The following is an 18,336-nucleotide window of genomic DNA, read 5'->3' as shown; positions in this document are numbered from 1 at the left end:
TACTGCATAGCATCCAATCAAATCAGTCGCTTAACAAATCTCGATGTGTAATGCATTCTCACTGTTAAAATTCCAAAAAAGCCACTAACTAACCCATTTATTTCCATATCTACACCCACTTCACGTTACGGAATTCTCAATTTTTCATGCCTTAACGCCTCTTTACCTACACCCCACCCCCCGACCCCACGAAAAAAGCTCCATTAATAAATCTACTAGACTACTTACTTTTTTTTTTCCTCTTCCGTTATTTTCTTTTTATTATTATCTAAACTTTCGTATTCAACTTTATCACAATTCTCATCATCCTACCCCCTGTTTTCTTTCAACCCTATTATCACTTCGATTGTTTTTTTTCTAATTGTGCCTTTTCACTAGTAAATTATTTTTGGACCTGGTACGTGCCCATTCAACCATTATTTCTAAGCTTAAAAAGTCTGGTCACCACGCATTTATTATATCCTCCTTTTTTCCCTAGCACTGCAACAATTCCTTAGTCAAAAACGAAATTGAAATTATCACCCACTACAATTTCTAACCCCCCGCACCCTCATCCAAATCTGCACCTACTGGAAAAAAATTGTTAGAATTTTCTGATCTCTGCTGTAAAGGTACATTACCTATCATCTCTCTCATGCCTGTATTTTAGCTTAGACAATATTAGTGTTGATATACATATATGTGACATTTTTTTTTTATGTGGCTTGCCATGTCTACCTAGGTCTTCATACCCAAATACGACAACCAACATGCACCAGTAAACCCTTGAACCAAAGCAATAAACCCACTTCCTTTTGATTTTAATTTTTTCTATATCATTAATTTGCCTTTTTCTTTTAAAGATTTCTAGGGCATGCACAATTGATACATACATTTTGGGGTAGGTCAATTGAATTTGGTACTTTGTTTATTTGGACCCACCTTTTGAATTTTGGTTCCTAGGCTTGTCTTTGTACATTCTTGATCTGTGTTACAAATTCAATCTGGTTACATTTGGGGTTCTTATTTTGTTGTTGCTAAGTGATAATTAAGATAATGTAGCTTTTGTAATTGTATTCGATTTGTTAATTTACAATTTCATACACATGGTTTTGAAGCTGTGTCTTTGATTATTTGTGCTAAGTGATACCAGTATGGCTTGTTTAAACCTAATTTATTTTTAACAGTTTTCCTAATAACACTCCAGCTTAATGTACATAACTGACAGCAATTCTGCTCGTATGTCGGTGGATTTCATTAGTTACAGTTGAAATTAGATTGAATTAAGGTTTAACTTAAATTGTTTAGCAGTCCATTAAAGCTGGACCGCTAATCGGATGCTGAGAATGGACAGCTGAAGCTTTTCGGTTGAAACAGTTGAATTATTAGTTTCCAGAGCTGGATTTCTACATAGATTAGGACTTGAATTGGCAGCAATAATTTATTGATTGAATAATATAATTGGAGATTATTTACTTATATTTTTTCTGCACATTAATATTTTCTAGTTTTGGCTCAGAAATTCGCTTCTTCGTGGTATCATCACTATTAATATTTTTGATTTTCATCATCTCCATTTTGTCTGTGCAAAGTAATACCTTACTCCATTGTTTGTTACTCGTTAGTGGAGGTGATTAGTCTAACCTACTATAAAGTAAAACAGATAATTAATAAGGAAACTGTGGATTACTGTAAGATAAACAATGCAGCAGTTTTCCTCTTAAATCTTTCGGATATAAAAAGATAATTCTCTCTTTTTCATTGCTGATGGGTTCTCAGTATCTGTTTTCTGGAAATAAGCAAGGACAATATTTTAGAACATTATTGTTACTATTATACGAAAAGCTTTAAATTTATAATTTGCTCATATTTTATTCCTTTTGTTAAGCCCATTAAAAATAAAGCAATGTCCTTTTCTTGAAGAAATATATATATATGCGTTTGTGTGTGTTCATGTGCGTGCATAATTTCTTCCCCCTTTTAACAATAACTTTGTCTTTTGAGTTTGAAGCACCTATAATAGCTCGATTGACCTGATTGTTTAAATGAAGTACAATTATAGTACTAAGCATTCTTATGGAGTTTCGAGTATATGCTCAAGTATCCCCTCTAATGCTTAGCAGTTTTAAAAGTTTTTTTTGTTTACTTAAATGGTATTTGATCAGTAGGGGATGAAAGTTTGAATAATATGATGGGAGCGTAATTAGTTGCAGATTTTGATAGACATTCAGATACAGTACTAACTATTAGAGGCAATATGATAAAGATACACATGTTTGGAGGTGATAAAATTCTTCATGCAACCTAAAAGAAATAGAGATTTTTAACACTAGTCGCTAGCAAGTAGCAAATACATTAGTGAAAGGTACCTTCTTATATATTGTTTCACCAAGACAGGATCCGTGGGAAGAAGCCTTAAATAAGCCCTCTTTGAAAGTTGACCGGCATAATTGTTGGAGCAGATTTCAGCTGGCCCGAAATCTGTATATATATATATATATATATAAGAAAGATTCAGTTGGTTTCTTATTTGCTATTGTTTGTTAATTGCAAGTTAAATGGATTATTAAGAGTTCAATTCAATGAGAGGAGTTAGTCCACATCAGTTTAATTCTTTAGTCCACATCAGTTTAATTCTTTAGTCCACATCAGTTTAATTCTTTGTGGCATGTAATTTAAGATTTGAGTCCTGCTGGCTGAATTACTTATAGAGATTGTCAGAAAATTCATGTGCCTGCTATTTCAAAAGAGTGGCATTGCTGCTGTATGCAAGCAGTTGAAAAAGGTGCATGTTTTGGTTTGTCATACCTTTTTGTATTTGGCGCTGGACACAGGAACTTCTTTTTATACTGCTTATTGCTTAGAAAATAAACCGTATGCATTTAGTTTGCCTCGGAGGTTTCGTAAACTTGTTTATTCTTAGTATTTTCTGATTATTTGTTCAACCAGGGATACTGGTCAGGTTAGCATAAAATATAGAGGTTGAATTCATCGCCAAACTCGCTCAGTCATTGTATGGCAGTGAAGTTTTTTTTGTGCAAACATGGAAGTGCTCCCATGTTCCAATATTCATTATGTCACGGAGTCTGATTGCCCTCAACAGGGCTCTGGTAGTACTCTTATGTATGGTGGAAAACCAAACCACCTTGAACATGCAGAACAAGTTCAAGCCGGTGATGTGAAAGTCGATGATGTAGTTCTTAATAAAGAGGAGTGTCAGGAAGAGAAAGCAGATGGACGTCAATTCACCGTTGAGGGATTACCAACTGCAGATGGGCTTCCTACTAAAGATGCATATTATGATTTTGGGGGAGATGGCCAAATGCTGTCCGGTGATTTCCATGATTCTGGAGATGACAATGTTGAGGAACATGACCACGTTACAAGACCTGGCCTCACGCCAGAGTGCCTGCGACCAGTTGTTGACACCGTTGAAATTGGAGTCCCTAATAGTAACCAGGTGACGGGATCCTCTCCCTGCGAGTCCAAGTGGCTTGAAGATGATGAGCCTCTAGCAGTATGGGTCAAGGTACTTATTAGTATTTGGCCATTTTATCTCGATATATATTTCTATAACCTTTATGCTTAACATTTTCTATTTTGATTTTTTTTTGTTTTTTTTTTTGATGAAGTAAGAATATTATTAATAAAAAGGGCATTAACTAGCCCGTAGACAAGAAGTATACCAAAAAGTAGAAAATTCTACAAGAATACATGATTTTCTAAACTTTTTCTAATTTTTTTTTTTGATGAAATAATTGTTATCATTAGCATCAGGCATCAAGAAGATGCAAATTACAGGTAAAGTTAGAGCTACCTAGTAGCATCAAAAAGCAAAAAATCACCTTGTTAGCTTTCTACAGTCAAAACAAACTATCTTAAATACAGTGAGCTAACAAAGTCCAAAAAGTTTTCAGGTGAATCTACCGGGGAGACATTTGCCTTGGACCCTTTAATTCTTGTGTTTACTTAAATCACCTTTAAAAGTGGATAGCAACATAACATGTTCCTGTTTGGCAAAGACAGTGGTTCTCAGTGAGAGTTGTCAAACTGAGCCATTGTACATCGGAAGTCTTAGACATGACGCCAGGCCATTAAGCCATTTATCTGCATGGAATGAATTTTTTTAAAAAAGTTCTGCCCATCGATTACCCAAGTTTAGTGAGTCTAGGAAATTTTTTATTTCAATGCAACAGATTGAAATGTTGCATCAAGGTTTCTTTGGATTGGTGAGATCAGAAGATCATGAAGATACTTACTACTACATACAGATTTTGGCTGATTACATAGATTCTGTTTCATACCCTTTTTTCATGTACTGAGAGGCATCCTGCAGTTTCTCATTTTGTAATAATTGATTTGTCATGGCACATTTCCTCCTTTTCTTACGGTAAAGTCAAGCACACCAAGATGGTGTCAAAAGTATTAGATGTATTTCTCAAGACTCTCAACCACAATAATCTATCAAACTATCCTAAATATTTATGCAAAAAGGGATCCTCTGTTTAGTACAAGATATAAATGAATCAAAAATAGAAGTAAAAAGTGATATCAAGGAATGGATGAGATGAGGCGAAGTCAGCTTGTATAACTGATGTTGGACTTAATTGGCCGGTGACTGTCTGTCCATATTAAGTAGCAAAGTTTGTGTTTCCTTTCTATGCTCGAAAATACTGAAGAATAGCTGTAATGTACAATCAGATGATCTTTGTAAATTTTGTAATTTTATGGAATCACATTTACATTTTGCCTTTTTCACCCAACTCCGATACCCTCTTGAACCACCCCCCCCCCCCCACCCCACACACAGGGAAAAAGAAACAAGATTGGTTACTGATGATTCTCTATTGATTTTGCATAATCTGTAGTGGAGGGGGTTGTGGCAAGCAGGAATTAGATGCGCAAGAGCTGATTGGCCACTATCGACTCTCAAAGCTAAGCCTACACATGAGAGGAAAAAATATCTTGTGATATTCTTTCCTCGCACCAGAAATTATTCTTGGGCTGATGTGCTTCTTGTTCGCCCAATTAGTGAATTTCCGCAGCCCATTGCATATAAAACCCATAAAGTTGGGGCGAAAATGGTGAAAGACTTGACTCTTGCTCACCGTTTTATCATGCAAAGACTTGCTATCAGCATACTGAATATTATTGATCAATTACACGCCCAGGTTTGCTTTTGAAGCTCATAATAAATATGGAGACGCACACTCACATTTGACTCATGCTTGTTTTCTCACTTTGTTATAATCTTTTTTAAGTTGAGATGTTACTTGACTCATGTAGGCTCTAGAAGAGACTGCTCGCAATGTGATGGTCTGGAAGGAATTTGCAATGGAGGTTTCCCGCTGCAAGGGTTATCCTGATCTTGGAAGGATGCTTTTGAAATTTAATAATGTAAAATCTCCTGTCTTTGAAGCTATGGAAAGATGCATACTTTCCCCCTTTTTGTGTCTCCTTTCTCCAGCACTCCCCTTGATATGGTTCATGACACTAAAATCTGGTTCCTGAACTGCATTGTTGTTTTTGACACTGCAATGCCATTCTTTTGCATCTTTTTTTTTACAATGGTTACATATCTTATGTGGATTATTCTTTTCTTAATCTTAAAAAATCATTGATCTTAAAGTGTCAATTTTGTTTAACTCTCTGTTGTTCTTTAAGCTAACCACTAGCCAAAGGTTGTTGTATCCAGGTAGGCCTTTGTGGCTGACAAGACACCTATACTTTGGAATCTTGAAACTAGCCAAAAATTTGTTGACAAACTCTAATAGCGAGAATTGACTATTGGTTCGAATGAGTCAAACCGTGTCCCTAACATGTCTATAGCATGGCTAGAAGGGGAATGCTCTTAGGCTTTCATGCAACTTATCATGAGGATTTTTTCTGAATGGATCCCTTGAATCAACTCTCTTTGATAAGTATAGTAATGAATGCAACAATGTATATTTGCCCATGCTACTCCAGGCTGCGTTGTATCTAAGTTTTTCAAGTGGAAGGTGAAATGAGTTCAGTTTACCAAAAAAAAAAAAAAAAAAAAAACAAATAAAGAGAAGGAGAAAAGAAGAAAAGAAAAGAACAGAAATGTATAATAAATAGAAAAGCCAAAAAAATAATTGTGATTCGTAATCAAGGTTGGACTCGTGGCTTGCACTGTACTTATTTTTGCTTGACCTGGATAGTGCTATTCTTGCTCGTGTCTGGATAACACAATCACTTTCTTCTGCAGATGATACTGCCGTTGTATAAAAATTCATTGATGGAGTCTTGGATTCAGCGCTGTCAGAACGCTAACAGTGCCGAAACAATTGAAATGCTGAAGGAGGTAAATCCCTAAATGATGCTCATATATGCACCCATTCTGCTGTACGTCTATGGTTGTAAATTATTATCGTTTGTTTTGCTTGAGTGAAAATTTCGATACTTCTAATAATAATGAGTAATTAAATATTACATATGTCTACTTGACTTCTTATGATTGAGTTTCTTTTTTCTCTGCACCACTGAGGCAGTTTTATGGGATAGGTATTGCTCTTTTGAGAGCTGATTGCTGCCATTGAAAGCGCATTTTGCGAGTACTAAAGTATGGCTGTTGTTGACTGACGCATACGAACCGGCTTCATTGTCCCCCCACCCCGCCCCCCAAAAAAAAAAAAAAAAAAAAAAAAAAAAGGAAGAAGGATAAAAACACCTAGACCATCATCAAGAAGCAGAAGCTAACTTCTCGCTGCCACTTTGGGATGGGGAAAGGGTGTATGTATTAATCACAGACTTGTACTTTCTCCTCCAGTAATGTGAACTCATCAATCCTTGATTATATCTGCAGTAGTTTCACTGAAAATAATTGCTACCTTCTCAATAGCATTTTACCTTATTAATGGAAATCTCATTTTTGATTGACTAGATGCTAAACTGGTCTAATGAAATTTTGTGATATTAATATCTTGGCGACTGAAGCTATTATCTGGTGATTCAGGAATTGGCTGATTCTATTCTTTGGAATGAGTTGAACTCACTTCCAAATGAAGGATTACACCTTGATTTGAACTCTCAGTGGAAGAATTGCAAATCTGAGGTTATGAAATGGTTTTCAGTTTCACATCCCGTATCTGATACCGGAGATGTTGAACAGCCGAATAATGATAGCCCATTTACTATGGAGCTTCAGCAGAGCAGAAAGAGGCCCAAGCTTGAAGTTCGTCGTGCTGAGGCACATGCTTTGCCGGTGGAATTTCAGGGGTCACATCAGGCTGTCACTGTTGGATTTGATGCTGGTATTCTTGGTGGCCATAATATGTCCAAAAATGTACTGTTAGATTCTGAACCTACAAAAGATGGGATTTCTCTCGGAGAGGCTCCTCCAAGTGGTTCTCCTGGTAGCATGCCAGATAGATGGGGAGAGATTATTGTTCAAGCAGACAATTGCAACGTCATTCAGATGAAAGATGTGGAAGTGACCCCTATAAATGGAGTTGTTACTAGTAATTCCTTTGATCATGGAAGTAAGAATCGCCAGTGTATGGCTTTTATTGAAACTAAAGGAAGACAATGTGTCAGATGGGCAAATGATGATGATGTTTATTGTTGTGTGCACTTGGCCTCTCGTTTTTCCAGTAGCTCCATTAAGGCGGAAGCATCGCCACATGTTGATACACCTATGTGTGGAGGGACCACTGTTCTTGGGACTAAATGTAAGCATCGCGCCTTATGCGGCTCTCCTTTCTGTAAGAAACACAGGCCCCGAGATGAGAAAGGATCGGGCTCTATTTTTTCAGAGAGTAAACATAAACGAAAACTTGAGGACAGTGTCCTTAGATTGGATACTTCAAGTTGCAAAGATATTGTTCTTGCTGGAGCATTTGATGCTCCTCTCCAAGTTGATCCTATCTCAGTTCGTCATGGAGAATCTTGCAATAGGAACAACTTGATTGAGACACCTCAGCATTTGCAGAACAAGCCTAGTTCTGAGATGCATTGCATTGGTTTGTGGCCTCATGGAAGTGAACTTTGCGTAGAAAGTCCAAAACGACATTCATTATACTGTGAGAAGCATTTACCAAGCTGGCTTAAACGTGCGAGGAATGGCAGGAGTAGGATAATTTCGAAGGAAGTATTCATAGAACTTTTGAAGGATTGCCACTCCAGGGATCAAAAATTGCATCTACATCAAGCTTGTGAGCTTTTCTACAGACTTTTCAAAAGTATACTTTCTTTGAGAAACCCAGTCCCAAAAGAAGTGCAATTCCAGTGGGTTATTTCTGAAGCTTCTAAAGATCCAAAGGTTGGTGAATTCTTGATGAAGTTAGTTTGTACTGAAAAAGAGAGGCTGAAAAGTGTTTGGGGCTTTAGCTCTAGTGAAAATGCACAAGCTTCCTCTTGCATCGAAGAACCAATTCCATTATTAAGGATTACGGGAAATGATCAGGATCATAATGATGTCATAAAATGCAAAATTTGCTCAGAAACATTTCCAGATGAGCAAATGCTTGGCACACACTGGATGGATAATCACAAAAAGGAAGCTCAATGGCTGTTCAGGGGTTATGCTTGTGCTATCTGCCTGGACTCTTTTACTAATAAGAAAGTTTTGGAAACTCATATGCAGGAGAGGCATCATTCGCAGTTTGTTGAAAATTGCATGCTTTTCCAGTGTATTCCTTGTACTAACAATTTTGGGAACTCAGAGGAGTTATGGTCCCACGTGCTCACCACACATCCTGCCAGTTTCAGAGTGTCTCATAGTGCTCAAGAGCATCATTTTCCCGTAAATCAGGGTTCGTCCGAGAAGCCTGATACAGGCAAGTCCTTGTCAGCACAGAATATCAATTCAGAGAACCAGTCTGGTTTCCGAAAATTCATCTGCAGATTTTGTGGCCTAAAATTTGACTTGCTACCTGATCTAGGCCGCCATCATCAGGCTGCTCACATGGGTCCTAATCCTGTTGGCTCTCATATCTCCAAGAAGGGCATCTGTTTTTATGCTTATAAATTAAAGTCAGGAAGACTTAGCCGTCCGAAGTTCAAGAAGGGTCTCGGATCTGTAGCATATAGGATTCGGAACAGAAATGCTCAGAATATGAAGAGACGCATCCTGTCATCAAACTCCATTAGTACTGGGAAATCTATGATTCAACCTAGTGCAACCGAGGCATTTGGTCTAGGTTTGGCAGATCCCCACTGCTTAGATATTGCAAAGATATTGTTTGCTGAGATTAAGAGAACAAAGCCACGGCCAAGTAACTCAGACATCCTATCAATAGCTCGGATTACTTGCTGCAAAGTAAGCCTTCAAGCATCACTAGAAGCAATATATGGAATTTTGCCGGAGCGCATGTATCTCAAAGCAGCAAAATTGTGTAGTGAGCAGAATATCCTTGTAAGCTGGCACCAAGATGGTTTTATTTGCCCCAAAGGATGTAGACCTGTTCGTGACCCTTGCATAGTATCTTCATTACCTCCCCTTCCTGATCAAGTGAATAGAACTGGAAGTATTCCACCAAATTCCGCTATAAGTGAGTGGACTATGGATGAGTGTCACTACGTCATTGATTCTCAACAGTTCAAGCATGAACCGTCTGACAAAACTATTCTCTTGTGTGATGACATAAGCTTTGGACAGGAATCAGTTCCAATAACTTGTGTGGTAGAAGAAAATCTTTTTGCCTCCCTCCACATTCACGCTGATGGCTCCGATGGCCAAATTATCACGAGCTCTCTACCTTGGGAGAGCTTTACTTATGCAACAAAATCATTGATTGATCAATCTGTTGGTCTTGCAATAGGGGTAACTTGTTTTGACTTCTAGTGTTCCGTGCAACTTCCATTTCATCTAGTCAAGCAACGGAACAAGTGTTTTTCATAATCCTAAGTTGTTATTCTTCTCACTCACTCACTCTCTCCCTTCCTCTCTAAATCAGTTTTCTCGTTTATGGCAGAGTTCCCAATTGGGGTGCGGCTGTCCAAGATCAGCATGCTCTTCTCAAACTTGTGATCATATTTACCTTTTTGATAATGACTACGAGGATGCAAAAGATATTTATGGGAGGCCTATGCGTGGAAGGTTCCCATATGATGAGAGAGGTCGGATAATGTTGGAGGTAAAAATACTTTCTTTTGATTATTCTTTCATAATTTTGTGATTTGTAGTTTGTTAGTGTTTTTTGCTGATAATTACCTACCCTAGGATGCCTTGTGTGCTATCAAAAAAAAAATAATCTGGTTTTGTCTGATAACTGGGTTGGCTGAGAGCGCGTTACTGTATGATCACCATACATGATGCTAGAAATTTTTTAGGGTGTGCTCGATTCAATTAGCATTTTGCGCCTGATTGTCTAACTTGATTGTCAGGAGGGCTACATGGTCTATGAATGCAATCAATGGTGCTCTTGCAGTAAATCTTGTCAGAACAGGGTTTTACAGAGTGGAGTGCATGTGAAGCTAGAAATATACAAAACCGAGACGAAGGTAATGCTTTGATCTGAAGTTATCAAGAGGTTAGTTGCTCTAGCTATTTACTATTTTGTCTTACAGGGATGGGCAGTCAGGGCAAGAGAAGCAATCCTTCGTGGTACATTTGTGTGTGAATATGTCGGAGAGGTACTTGACGAGCACGAAGCAAATAAAAGACGCAATAGGTTATAACATATTCTACTTGGTAGCTTAAATTGCTTTGTTGCATGTCATTGCACCTTATTTATATCTGGAACCCGCCTGAGTAGGTATGGCACTGAAGGTTGCGGGTACTTCTTGGACATAGATGCTCATGTAAATGATATGAGCAGACTGATTGAAGGGCAATCTCCATATGTAATCGATGCCACTAACTATGGAAATGTTTCCCGTTATATCAACCACAGGTACTGTTACAGCTCTGTTCTTGATCTGATTTTATCGCAATGTGTTTATAACTGCCTTATTATATTTCCTGCTGCTGATCATGAGTTGATGTGTAATTTTGTTTCGCACTGCTCTCAGTTGAGTTCTTACGAAAATGTTTTGGTTTCTTTGTTGTTGGTAATTTTAGTTGCTCGCCAAATCTCGTGAATTACCAAGTTCTCGTGGAAAGCATGGATCACCAGCTTGCTCACATTGGTTTTTATGCAAGTCGAGATGTATGTTCTCTCTCCTCTTTGCTAAGTATTGGTCGAGTGACGATGCACAATTGTGTCAGATCTTGGAGAAAAAAAGAAAAAAGAAAAGAGATTGCTGCTTGTTCTTACTTTCTTCTTTTTAACTGGATTTTTTTTGGGTAACTTGAATTCATCTCAGCTAGAACTCTGGTTAATCCCGTCTCATCTTAAGTTTTGGTCTGATAAATTGTGTTCCCCTCCTCCTCTTCACCTTTCTTGACGCTGACATATTGTGCCCCTTCGACTTTCTTGAGCAGATACTTGCAGGTGAAGAACTGACCTATAATTATAGATACAAACTATTGCCTGGAGAAGGGTCACCATGCCTGTGTGGATCCTCCAATTGCAAAGGGCGTCTTTACTAAACCTCTACTTAATATATTGTGCATTCAAAGGTTTATGCATTCAGATCGGTAGAGATTTGGAATCCCGAGGCCAGGTGTACTACTTGCAGGAAGCAAAAAGTTTGTAATTGTCCTTAGGTTATGGTTTGAGTGACCTAGTTTGTCACACCCCATCTGTGATGTAATGAAATTTACCATCACAGGTTTGTAGCTTTTCTGATTCCCCTTTTCTTCATCTGTAGTTTCTGGTGTCACCCGATCTCCAATTTTATCTCCAATTTTAATCAGATATGCATGGTCAAGTTTCCACTTGCATAATTATGGCTGGTTTGCTGGTACTGTGTTGTTACGCGATGGTCTAGGAACATTTGTTTCATCCTTTTTGAACAGTTGAATGATTGGTTTTGAAGAAGCAAGAATTTGAGTTTAAAGACACATCTGCTAGTAAGTTTCTTTTTTCCAAAAAAAAAATATTACATCGGGGATCGGTTTTAAGGAAGGGTAAAGGGAATAGTGAGAATTAAACTCATACCCAACTTATTAAATACTAGTACTGGTACCACTAGACTATAAACTGTTTGTAAGATTAAAACTTCATTTCTGGCTTTGAGAGCAAAAAGAAAGCAGAGGACAGGCCATAACCTATTGCAACCAAGATTGACTGTCCTGCAAACAAAATAACAGATGCATGACATAGTGGACCAGAAAAAAAAAAAGCTAAAAACTTTGAATACCCATATGAGAATCAAACCAAAGGAAAGAGGTCTAGAAAAATTACCAAATTCAATATGGTCTGAAAGTTTTGTATTATTAGGGTTTCCTTTTTGCGATAGTAAAGACATGGAGAGGATAACAAGTCCACTTCCAATCTTTTCCCTCACTACTCTCTCCCTCATATCAAATGACCAAATTCCAGATATTCCTTGATGAAAACGAACATCTTCAGTGACAACTTTGAGGAATAAGATGGTCCCCCCCATACAGAGTGCAACTCTGGCTATTTTTGTGAACCCATTGACTATGTTGACAAGGCAAGCCAGTGCATATAGGGGAAACCAGAAATACCAATCTGAAACCCAAAAACAGAAAGAAATCTACACTTGGGAATTCCAGTTCTAAATAGAAAGATAGCTAAAAGAAAGGGTAATTACCAGGATCATTGAATTGGAAATATGCAGAGAGAGCAAAAAGGAAGGCCATTAATAATGAAGAACAGCTAGAAACTGACAATCTTGATGCTGTGATTTGCATCTGAGGTTTTTGAGAAGATGATTCTGCTTCCATGTTGTATCTATTGTTTTCATGTAAAGATTTCTCTTTCTTTGCACTTGGCAGTTGTGCCCAGTGGAAAGATTATCTAAGCCCACCACTCTTCATTAATAAACAAGTTTATTTTATTACGAAATGAAGTTGACCAGGCCTTTTGCATCTACTTCTGTTTGTTTCTCTTTGTGTTTGGAACCTTTTTTTGTTGATTTTCCTAATTTCTCTCACCAGTTTTACATGAATCGCTAGGTAATACAAGATAGCTTCGGACCATGCTTTTCTTATGTCCTCCATGGGCTCTAATTAATTGAGAAAGCTAGAGAAAGAATAATGAGCAAAATTGTCAATAGGGTTATAAGCAGAGGCGAATCTATGATTTCTAAAGCATGAGTTTACCACTATAAAAAAAAAAAAAAAAAATATTAAGTGGGAATTGATCCCTAAACCTCTAGGTAAATAACTCAACATTCAACCAAATGCACCACTTAGCCTTCTTGTAACGTGTGTTCCTGCAGTTAATATTATATCAATTTTTAAAAATATATACATAAAATACCTAATTTTACGGAGAGAATATGTATTCACTCGACCCAAAATTAGTACATAAAACCGCCTCTGCTTATAAGGTCCTTTTAGTTTTCTTTTACTTCTCCAAGAAATGGATACTATTCACTTGCACCAAACTTTCATGCATGACTTTCTCTCATCTATATGGCTAGAACTTGAACTTGCAACCTACCTTTTTTAAAAATTCAGCTTTCATTTTAAGTTTTCTGTAATTAACAGGTAGCATAATTTATATTTTATCACTACTTTAATTGACAAATTTTTACTTTTATTTATTTTTGTTATTTTTCTAGATATCTCCAATGATCTATCCTTGCATGAATTGATAAGGATCTAATAAGTCCACCATTGATCCCTTCAGATGTGTCAATTGAGAAAATGCGTCTATAGAGACTAAGATGGATATCTAAAAACTATTAGTGTCCCCTGTTAGTCCGCCAGGGCCCAAATAACTAATTTTCTCCCATAAACTATTTGTGTCAATGAATTAGTTCAATCCAAAATTTGAGGTAATGGGTATAATTCGACAAATGATTCATAAGTAGGGAAAAGGGTCAAAATGCCCCTCTACTTTGAGAAAAGGACTAAAAATATTTTCCATTATAAATTTGGGTAAAAAATATCCCTCCCGTCATTAAAGTTTTCAAATGTACCCCTGTCTTAATGGAAATTCCCAACATAACCCGATTTTATTTTTAAACCCGCTCGATTTAAATCCGACCCAACTAAATAAAAGACGCATATGGGTTACCCGCTCCTATGCCTAGTGGCTCCAGATGTAGGACTTGGGAACAATTTAGTCGCATATTGATTTTTTATGTAGTTGGGTCGGGTTTAAATGGACCGGATTTAAAAATGAAATCAGGTTATTTTGGGTGATTTGGGGATTTCTGTTAAGATAAAAATATATTTGAAAATTTAAATGACGGAAAGGGTAATTTTTACCTAAATTTGTAATGGAGGATATTTTTAGCTCTTTTTCCCAAAATGGGGAGGCATTTTTTACCATTTCCCAATAAATTAAGTTGTACGTCCGCGAAAATAGGAATATGATCGGATTCTTAAACAAAGGCTGTTTCGAAGAGGGCACATAGATTTTGTAACATACCACACCCCCACATGGAGCATATAGGAATGAGAATGACAGGAAATGCCAATAAATGGGGCCAATATTATATCAAAGAGATACTTATAATATATGCTAGGTTAGAATGGACTTCTTTTTGGACACTACTACTCATGATGTGAACGTGCTTTTTTTTTTTTTTTCTCATTTCTCTTATAATTACTCACAGTCATCATCACTTTGCACATCCTGTAATTGCACTTGCAACAATGAGTTATGGTGCATATTCCTAAAAGCTAACTTTGGTCCCCAATTCCCCTATTCTTTTCATATTCTTTGGAAACAAAGTGTAATAAGTCCTGTATTGCACCCTCTTTTAGTACCATTTTTTCACTTTGATATGATCCAATTGGACATCTTGTCATCTTCTCCATGGATTTTTCATGACGCATCGTTACTTACACCTAAAGCAGCAAAATTCATTGGGAAAATAATTTTTCTTCATTCTTTGTAAACTTTTTTATTACATGGAAGAACCTGAGAAGATAGTCATATATAATCGAACCATACATATCGTGTAGAAGACTTTCCCTATTCACTAATATCGCCAGACTAGAAGTCTTAATTAACCGAGTACTTGGTTGAATAAAATTTAAACTTGCTTTCACTATGGTCTAAACAAATGTAACTTTTTCCTTTTCACATAATTGGCAGGAAAGGAGGAGACTTTCACGTTGTAATTAGTTGTTGCCAGTTAAACGCTAACTTACGAGACCCACTCCATTGTGATTACACCAGACACTAACTAATATTTGGTGGGCAATAATTTTTCACTGTTGGCTAAATACCATTCATGACTAATGTTCTCTTTATGTACATTACTCTATGACTTTCACTCTTTTGTAGTTCCCTGGGAGAAATAGCAAAGTCCAAAGAGTTGAAACTTGAAAGAGAAAAATCAGTACTATACTCTTTTAATATTGTCAAATTTAGGTGAAAAAGCAAAGAGTTGAAAGAGAAAAAGCAGTACTATGGATTGGTCTTAATATTGTCAATGTTAGGTGAAAAAAGCAAAGAGTTGAAAGAGAAAAAAACAGTACTATGGTCTTAATATTGTCAATTTTAGGTGAAAAAAGCAGAGAGTTGAAAGAGAAAACGCAGTACTATGGTCTTAATATTGCCAATTTTAGGTGGGGAAAAAAAAAAAAAAAAAAAACAACAACAACAAAGCGACCTAAACTTGGATTGAATAAGGGTGTAGACTTGGCTTCATTAAGCTCTCTCTTTTGCACATAATCAATAGGAAAGTAGAGAAGGCTCAACTTGAAAGTAGAGGTCTCATTTGACGAAGTTCGAATTCAGAAATTATTATTCAAATTGTGACTTTTGACTAAAGGTGTCAACCGGTTCGGGCTAACCGGTAACCGGACCGGTTAAACCGGAACAGGAACCGGAACCGGTAGAACCGGTTCCGGTTAACCGTATAATTGTTTACCGGTCCGGTTCTAATATTTTAGGAACCGGATCGTTAAACCGGTGAAAATTAAAAAAAAAAAAAAAAATTGGAAGTTAAATTGTTTTCTTTTATTAAGTGAAAATTAAAAAATAAAAAATTGGAATAGTTAGGAATTATAAGTTTTCTATATTAAGTTTATAGTTATAAGTTAGGAATATACCTAAATATATTAAGAATATATTTACTTATATATAAAGTATATATAATATGTTATATAGTATATATATTAAGTTAACATATATAAGTATATATAGTATATACTATATATATAGTATATATAGTATATAAGTTAAGTTATATATAGTATATATATTAAGTATATATAGTATATATATATATATATATATATATATATTAAGTATATATATATATAGTATATATATATAAGTATATATATATATAAGTATATATATTATAAGTTATATACCTATATATATTAGTATATATATATAAGTATATAGTATATATATATACATATATATATAATATATATATTAAGTTATACACATATTTAGTATATATATTAAGTATATATAGTATATATAGTATATATATATATATATATATTAAGTTATACCTATATATAGTTATATATATATATTATATAGTTATACATATATATAGTATATATATTATATGTTATATATATATATAGTATATATATATTAAGTTTATACATATATATAAGTATATATAGTATATAAGTATATATACTATATATATTAAGTTATACATATATATAAGTATATGTAAGTTATACATATATATGTATAACTTAATATATATATAGTATATATATATTAAGTTATACATATATTTAGTATATATATTAAGTATATATAGTATATATGTATATATAGTATATATATTATATGTTATATATATATATATAAGTTATACATATATATAGTATATATATTAAGTATATATATATATATATATATTAGTTATACATATATATAGTAGTATATGTAAGTTATATATATATATGTATATAAAATATACTATATATATTAAGTTATACATATATATAATATGTAAGTTATATATATATGTATACGAAAATATTTGTTAGGCGGTTAGTCGGTAAATATTTAAAATTTAATTATAAAGTTGTATAACATATGTAAATATACCTACAATATACAAATAAATACTATAATATATATATATAATACAAAAAAAAAAAAAAAATATATTTTAAACACTCCAACCGGACCGGTTCGGTTTGAGTTTAAACTTTCGATAAGCCGGAATCGGTTAAACCGGAACCGGTTAAGCGGTTCCGGTTTTTTAACCGGAACCGGCCGGTTCCTTAACCGGTTCCATAACCGGTTCCGGTTGGAACCGGTTGACACCTTTACTTTTGACTATTGAATTATTTAAAAAGAACTCATATAATTGAGAAAATCAAATGCATATCCTGTCCCAGAATAGTATAGCTGTCATATGGAGTGAAAAAAGGTCGCATGAATCATCATGTTTCAAAGAAATTCATAACTATTTGTATAAATAGTTGATGTGTAATGGATTAGTGCCAGTTAAACGCCAATTAGCCAGTCACAGTCCCACTCCAGTATGATAAACAATTAACATTAAATAGTACTCCTTCCATCTCAATTTGTCTGACACTTTTCGCTTTTCGAGAGTTAAATGAGTTGCTATTTCACTGTAATTTTTTTATATGTCTTTTCAATGTTTTAGATTATTAATTACAGATTTATAATACTTTTTACGTAGTTTCCAACTATGTAAATTTTATTTCAAAAAATTTAAGATTTTATGTTCAAACACACGATCAAAACTAGGAAATTTGATTGTCGAAAAGGAAAAAGTGTCAATAAATTGGGACAGAGGGAGTAACTGATGTTTAATGTCAATAATTTGTCGACTAGTGAGTTTTGCTGGCTAAATTGCAATCATGACAAAAATCATCTTTATGCAAATTACTCTTCACATTCAAAAATAATTAAGCTTTGTATACGGACTTTACACTTTAGTAGTTAGTGAGCGGAACCAGAAAAGAGTTGAAAGAGAAAACTGTACAATATTCTAAAATATTTATTGTCAATAATATAACCATCAAATTAAATGCTTATATTAAATTTCCTTTTTCCTTGGTCAAAACTAACTCAATAACGATAGCCAATAGGGGAAATACCAAAGCCACTAAGGTTATTTTCAACAACTTCCCACAAACAAAGGGCACAAAACTAGAAGTGCCAAACTTTGGCCACATGCAGATTTCAATCGTCAAGAATCAAAGATGCTTCTAAAAAAAGGAAAAATTAATGGTACCCCATATAAGTCCACTTCTTGGAGTTCCATCCATTAATTTCTTCCTTTATCCCTACGGCAAGTTGTCGTACCATTTTTTTTTCTCAACTTCGATACCCCAAACTCTTCCCCACTCCCCCAAAGCAAAACAAAAATAATTATAGAATTTAAGTTTTTTTTTTTTTATAAGAA

General features: G+C 35.1%; 2 protein-coding genes across 4 annotated transcripts; one reads left to right on the top strand and one right to left on the bottom strand.

Annotated features, from left to right (window-relative positions):
* Positions 1-253: 253 nt before the first annotated feature.
* LOC132046914 (histone-lysine N-methyltransferase SUVR5) lies at positions 254-11,883 on the top strand. Of its 3 annotated transcripts, none has more exons than XM_059437747.1 (12): positions 254-611; positions 2,929-3,508; positions 4,848-5,150; positions 5,266-5,376; positions 6,209-6,304; positions 6,956-9,763; positions 9,915-10,076; positions 10,327-10,443; positions 10,510-10,613; positions 10,698-10,835; positions 11,003-11,090; positions 11,366-11,883. In XM_059437747.1, exons 2-12 carry the CDS (start codon positions 3,023-3,025, stop codon positions 11,471-11,473), a joined length of 4,521 nt encoding a protein of 1,506 aa, XP_059293730.1. In that variant the 5' UTR covers positions 254-611; positions 2,929-3,022; the 3' UTR covers positions 11,474-11,883. The 3 variants fall into 3 exon arrangements, with proteins under 3 accessions (XP_059293730.1, XP_059293731.1, XP_059293732.1); XM_059437748.1 differs by having other exon boundaries at positions 2,903-3,508; XM_059437749.1 differs by lacking the exon at positions 254-611 and adding an exon at positions 722-880.
* Positions 11,884-11,964: 81 nt separating this feature from the next.
* On the bottom strand, positions 11,965-13,071 carry LOC132048331 (uncharacterized). Its single transcript, XM_059439240.1, has 3 exons — positions 12,604-13,071; positions 12,231-12,521; positions 11,965-12,118 (listed from the first exon to the last, which is right to left on the bottom strand). Exons 1-3 carry the CDS (start codon positions 12,734-12,736, stop codon positions 12,039-12,041), a joined length of 504 nt encoding a protein of 167 aa, XP_059295223.1. The 5' UTR covers positions 12,737-13,071; the 3' UTR covers positions 11,965-12,038.
* Positions 13,072-18,336: the final 5,265 nt, after the last annotated feature.

The sequence above is a fragment of the Lycium ferocissimum genome, chromosome 2 (assembly GCF_029784015.1).
Source record: "Lycium ferocissimum isolate CSIRO_LF1 chromosome 2, AGI_CSIRO_Lferr_CH_V1, whole genome shotgun sequence".
NCBI lineage: Eukaryota > Viridiplantae > Streptophyta > Magnoliopsida > Solanales > Solanaceae > Lycium > Lycium ferocissimum.
Note: the sequence above shows the minus strand (reverse complement) of the source record. Positions and strands in the feature narration are given on the sequence as shown.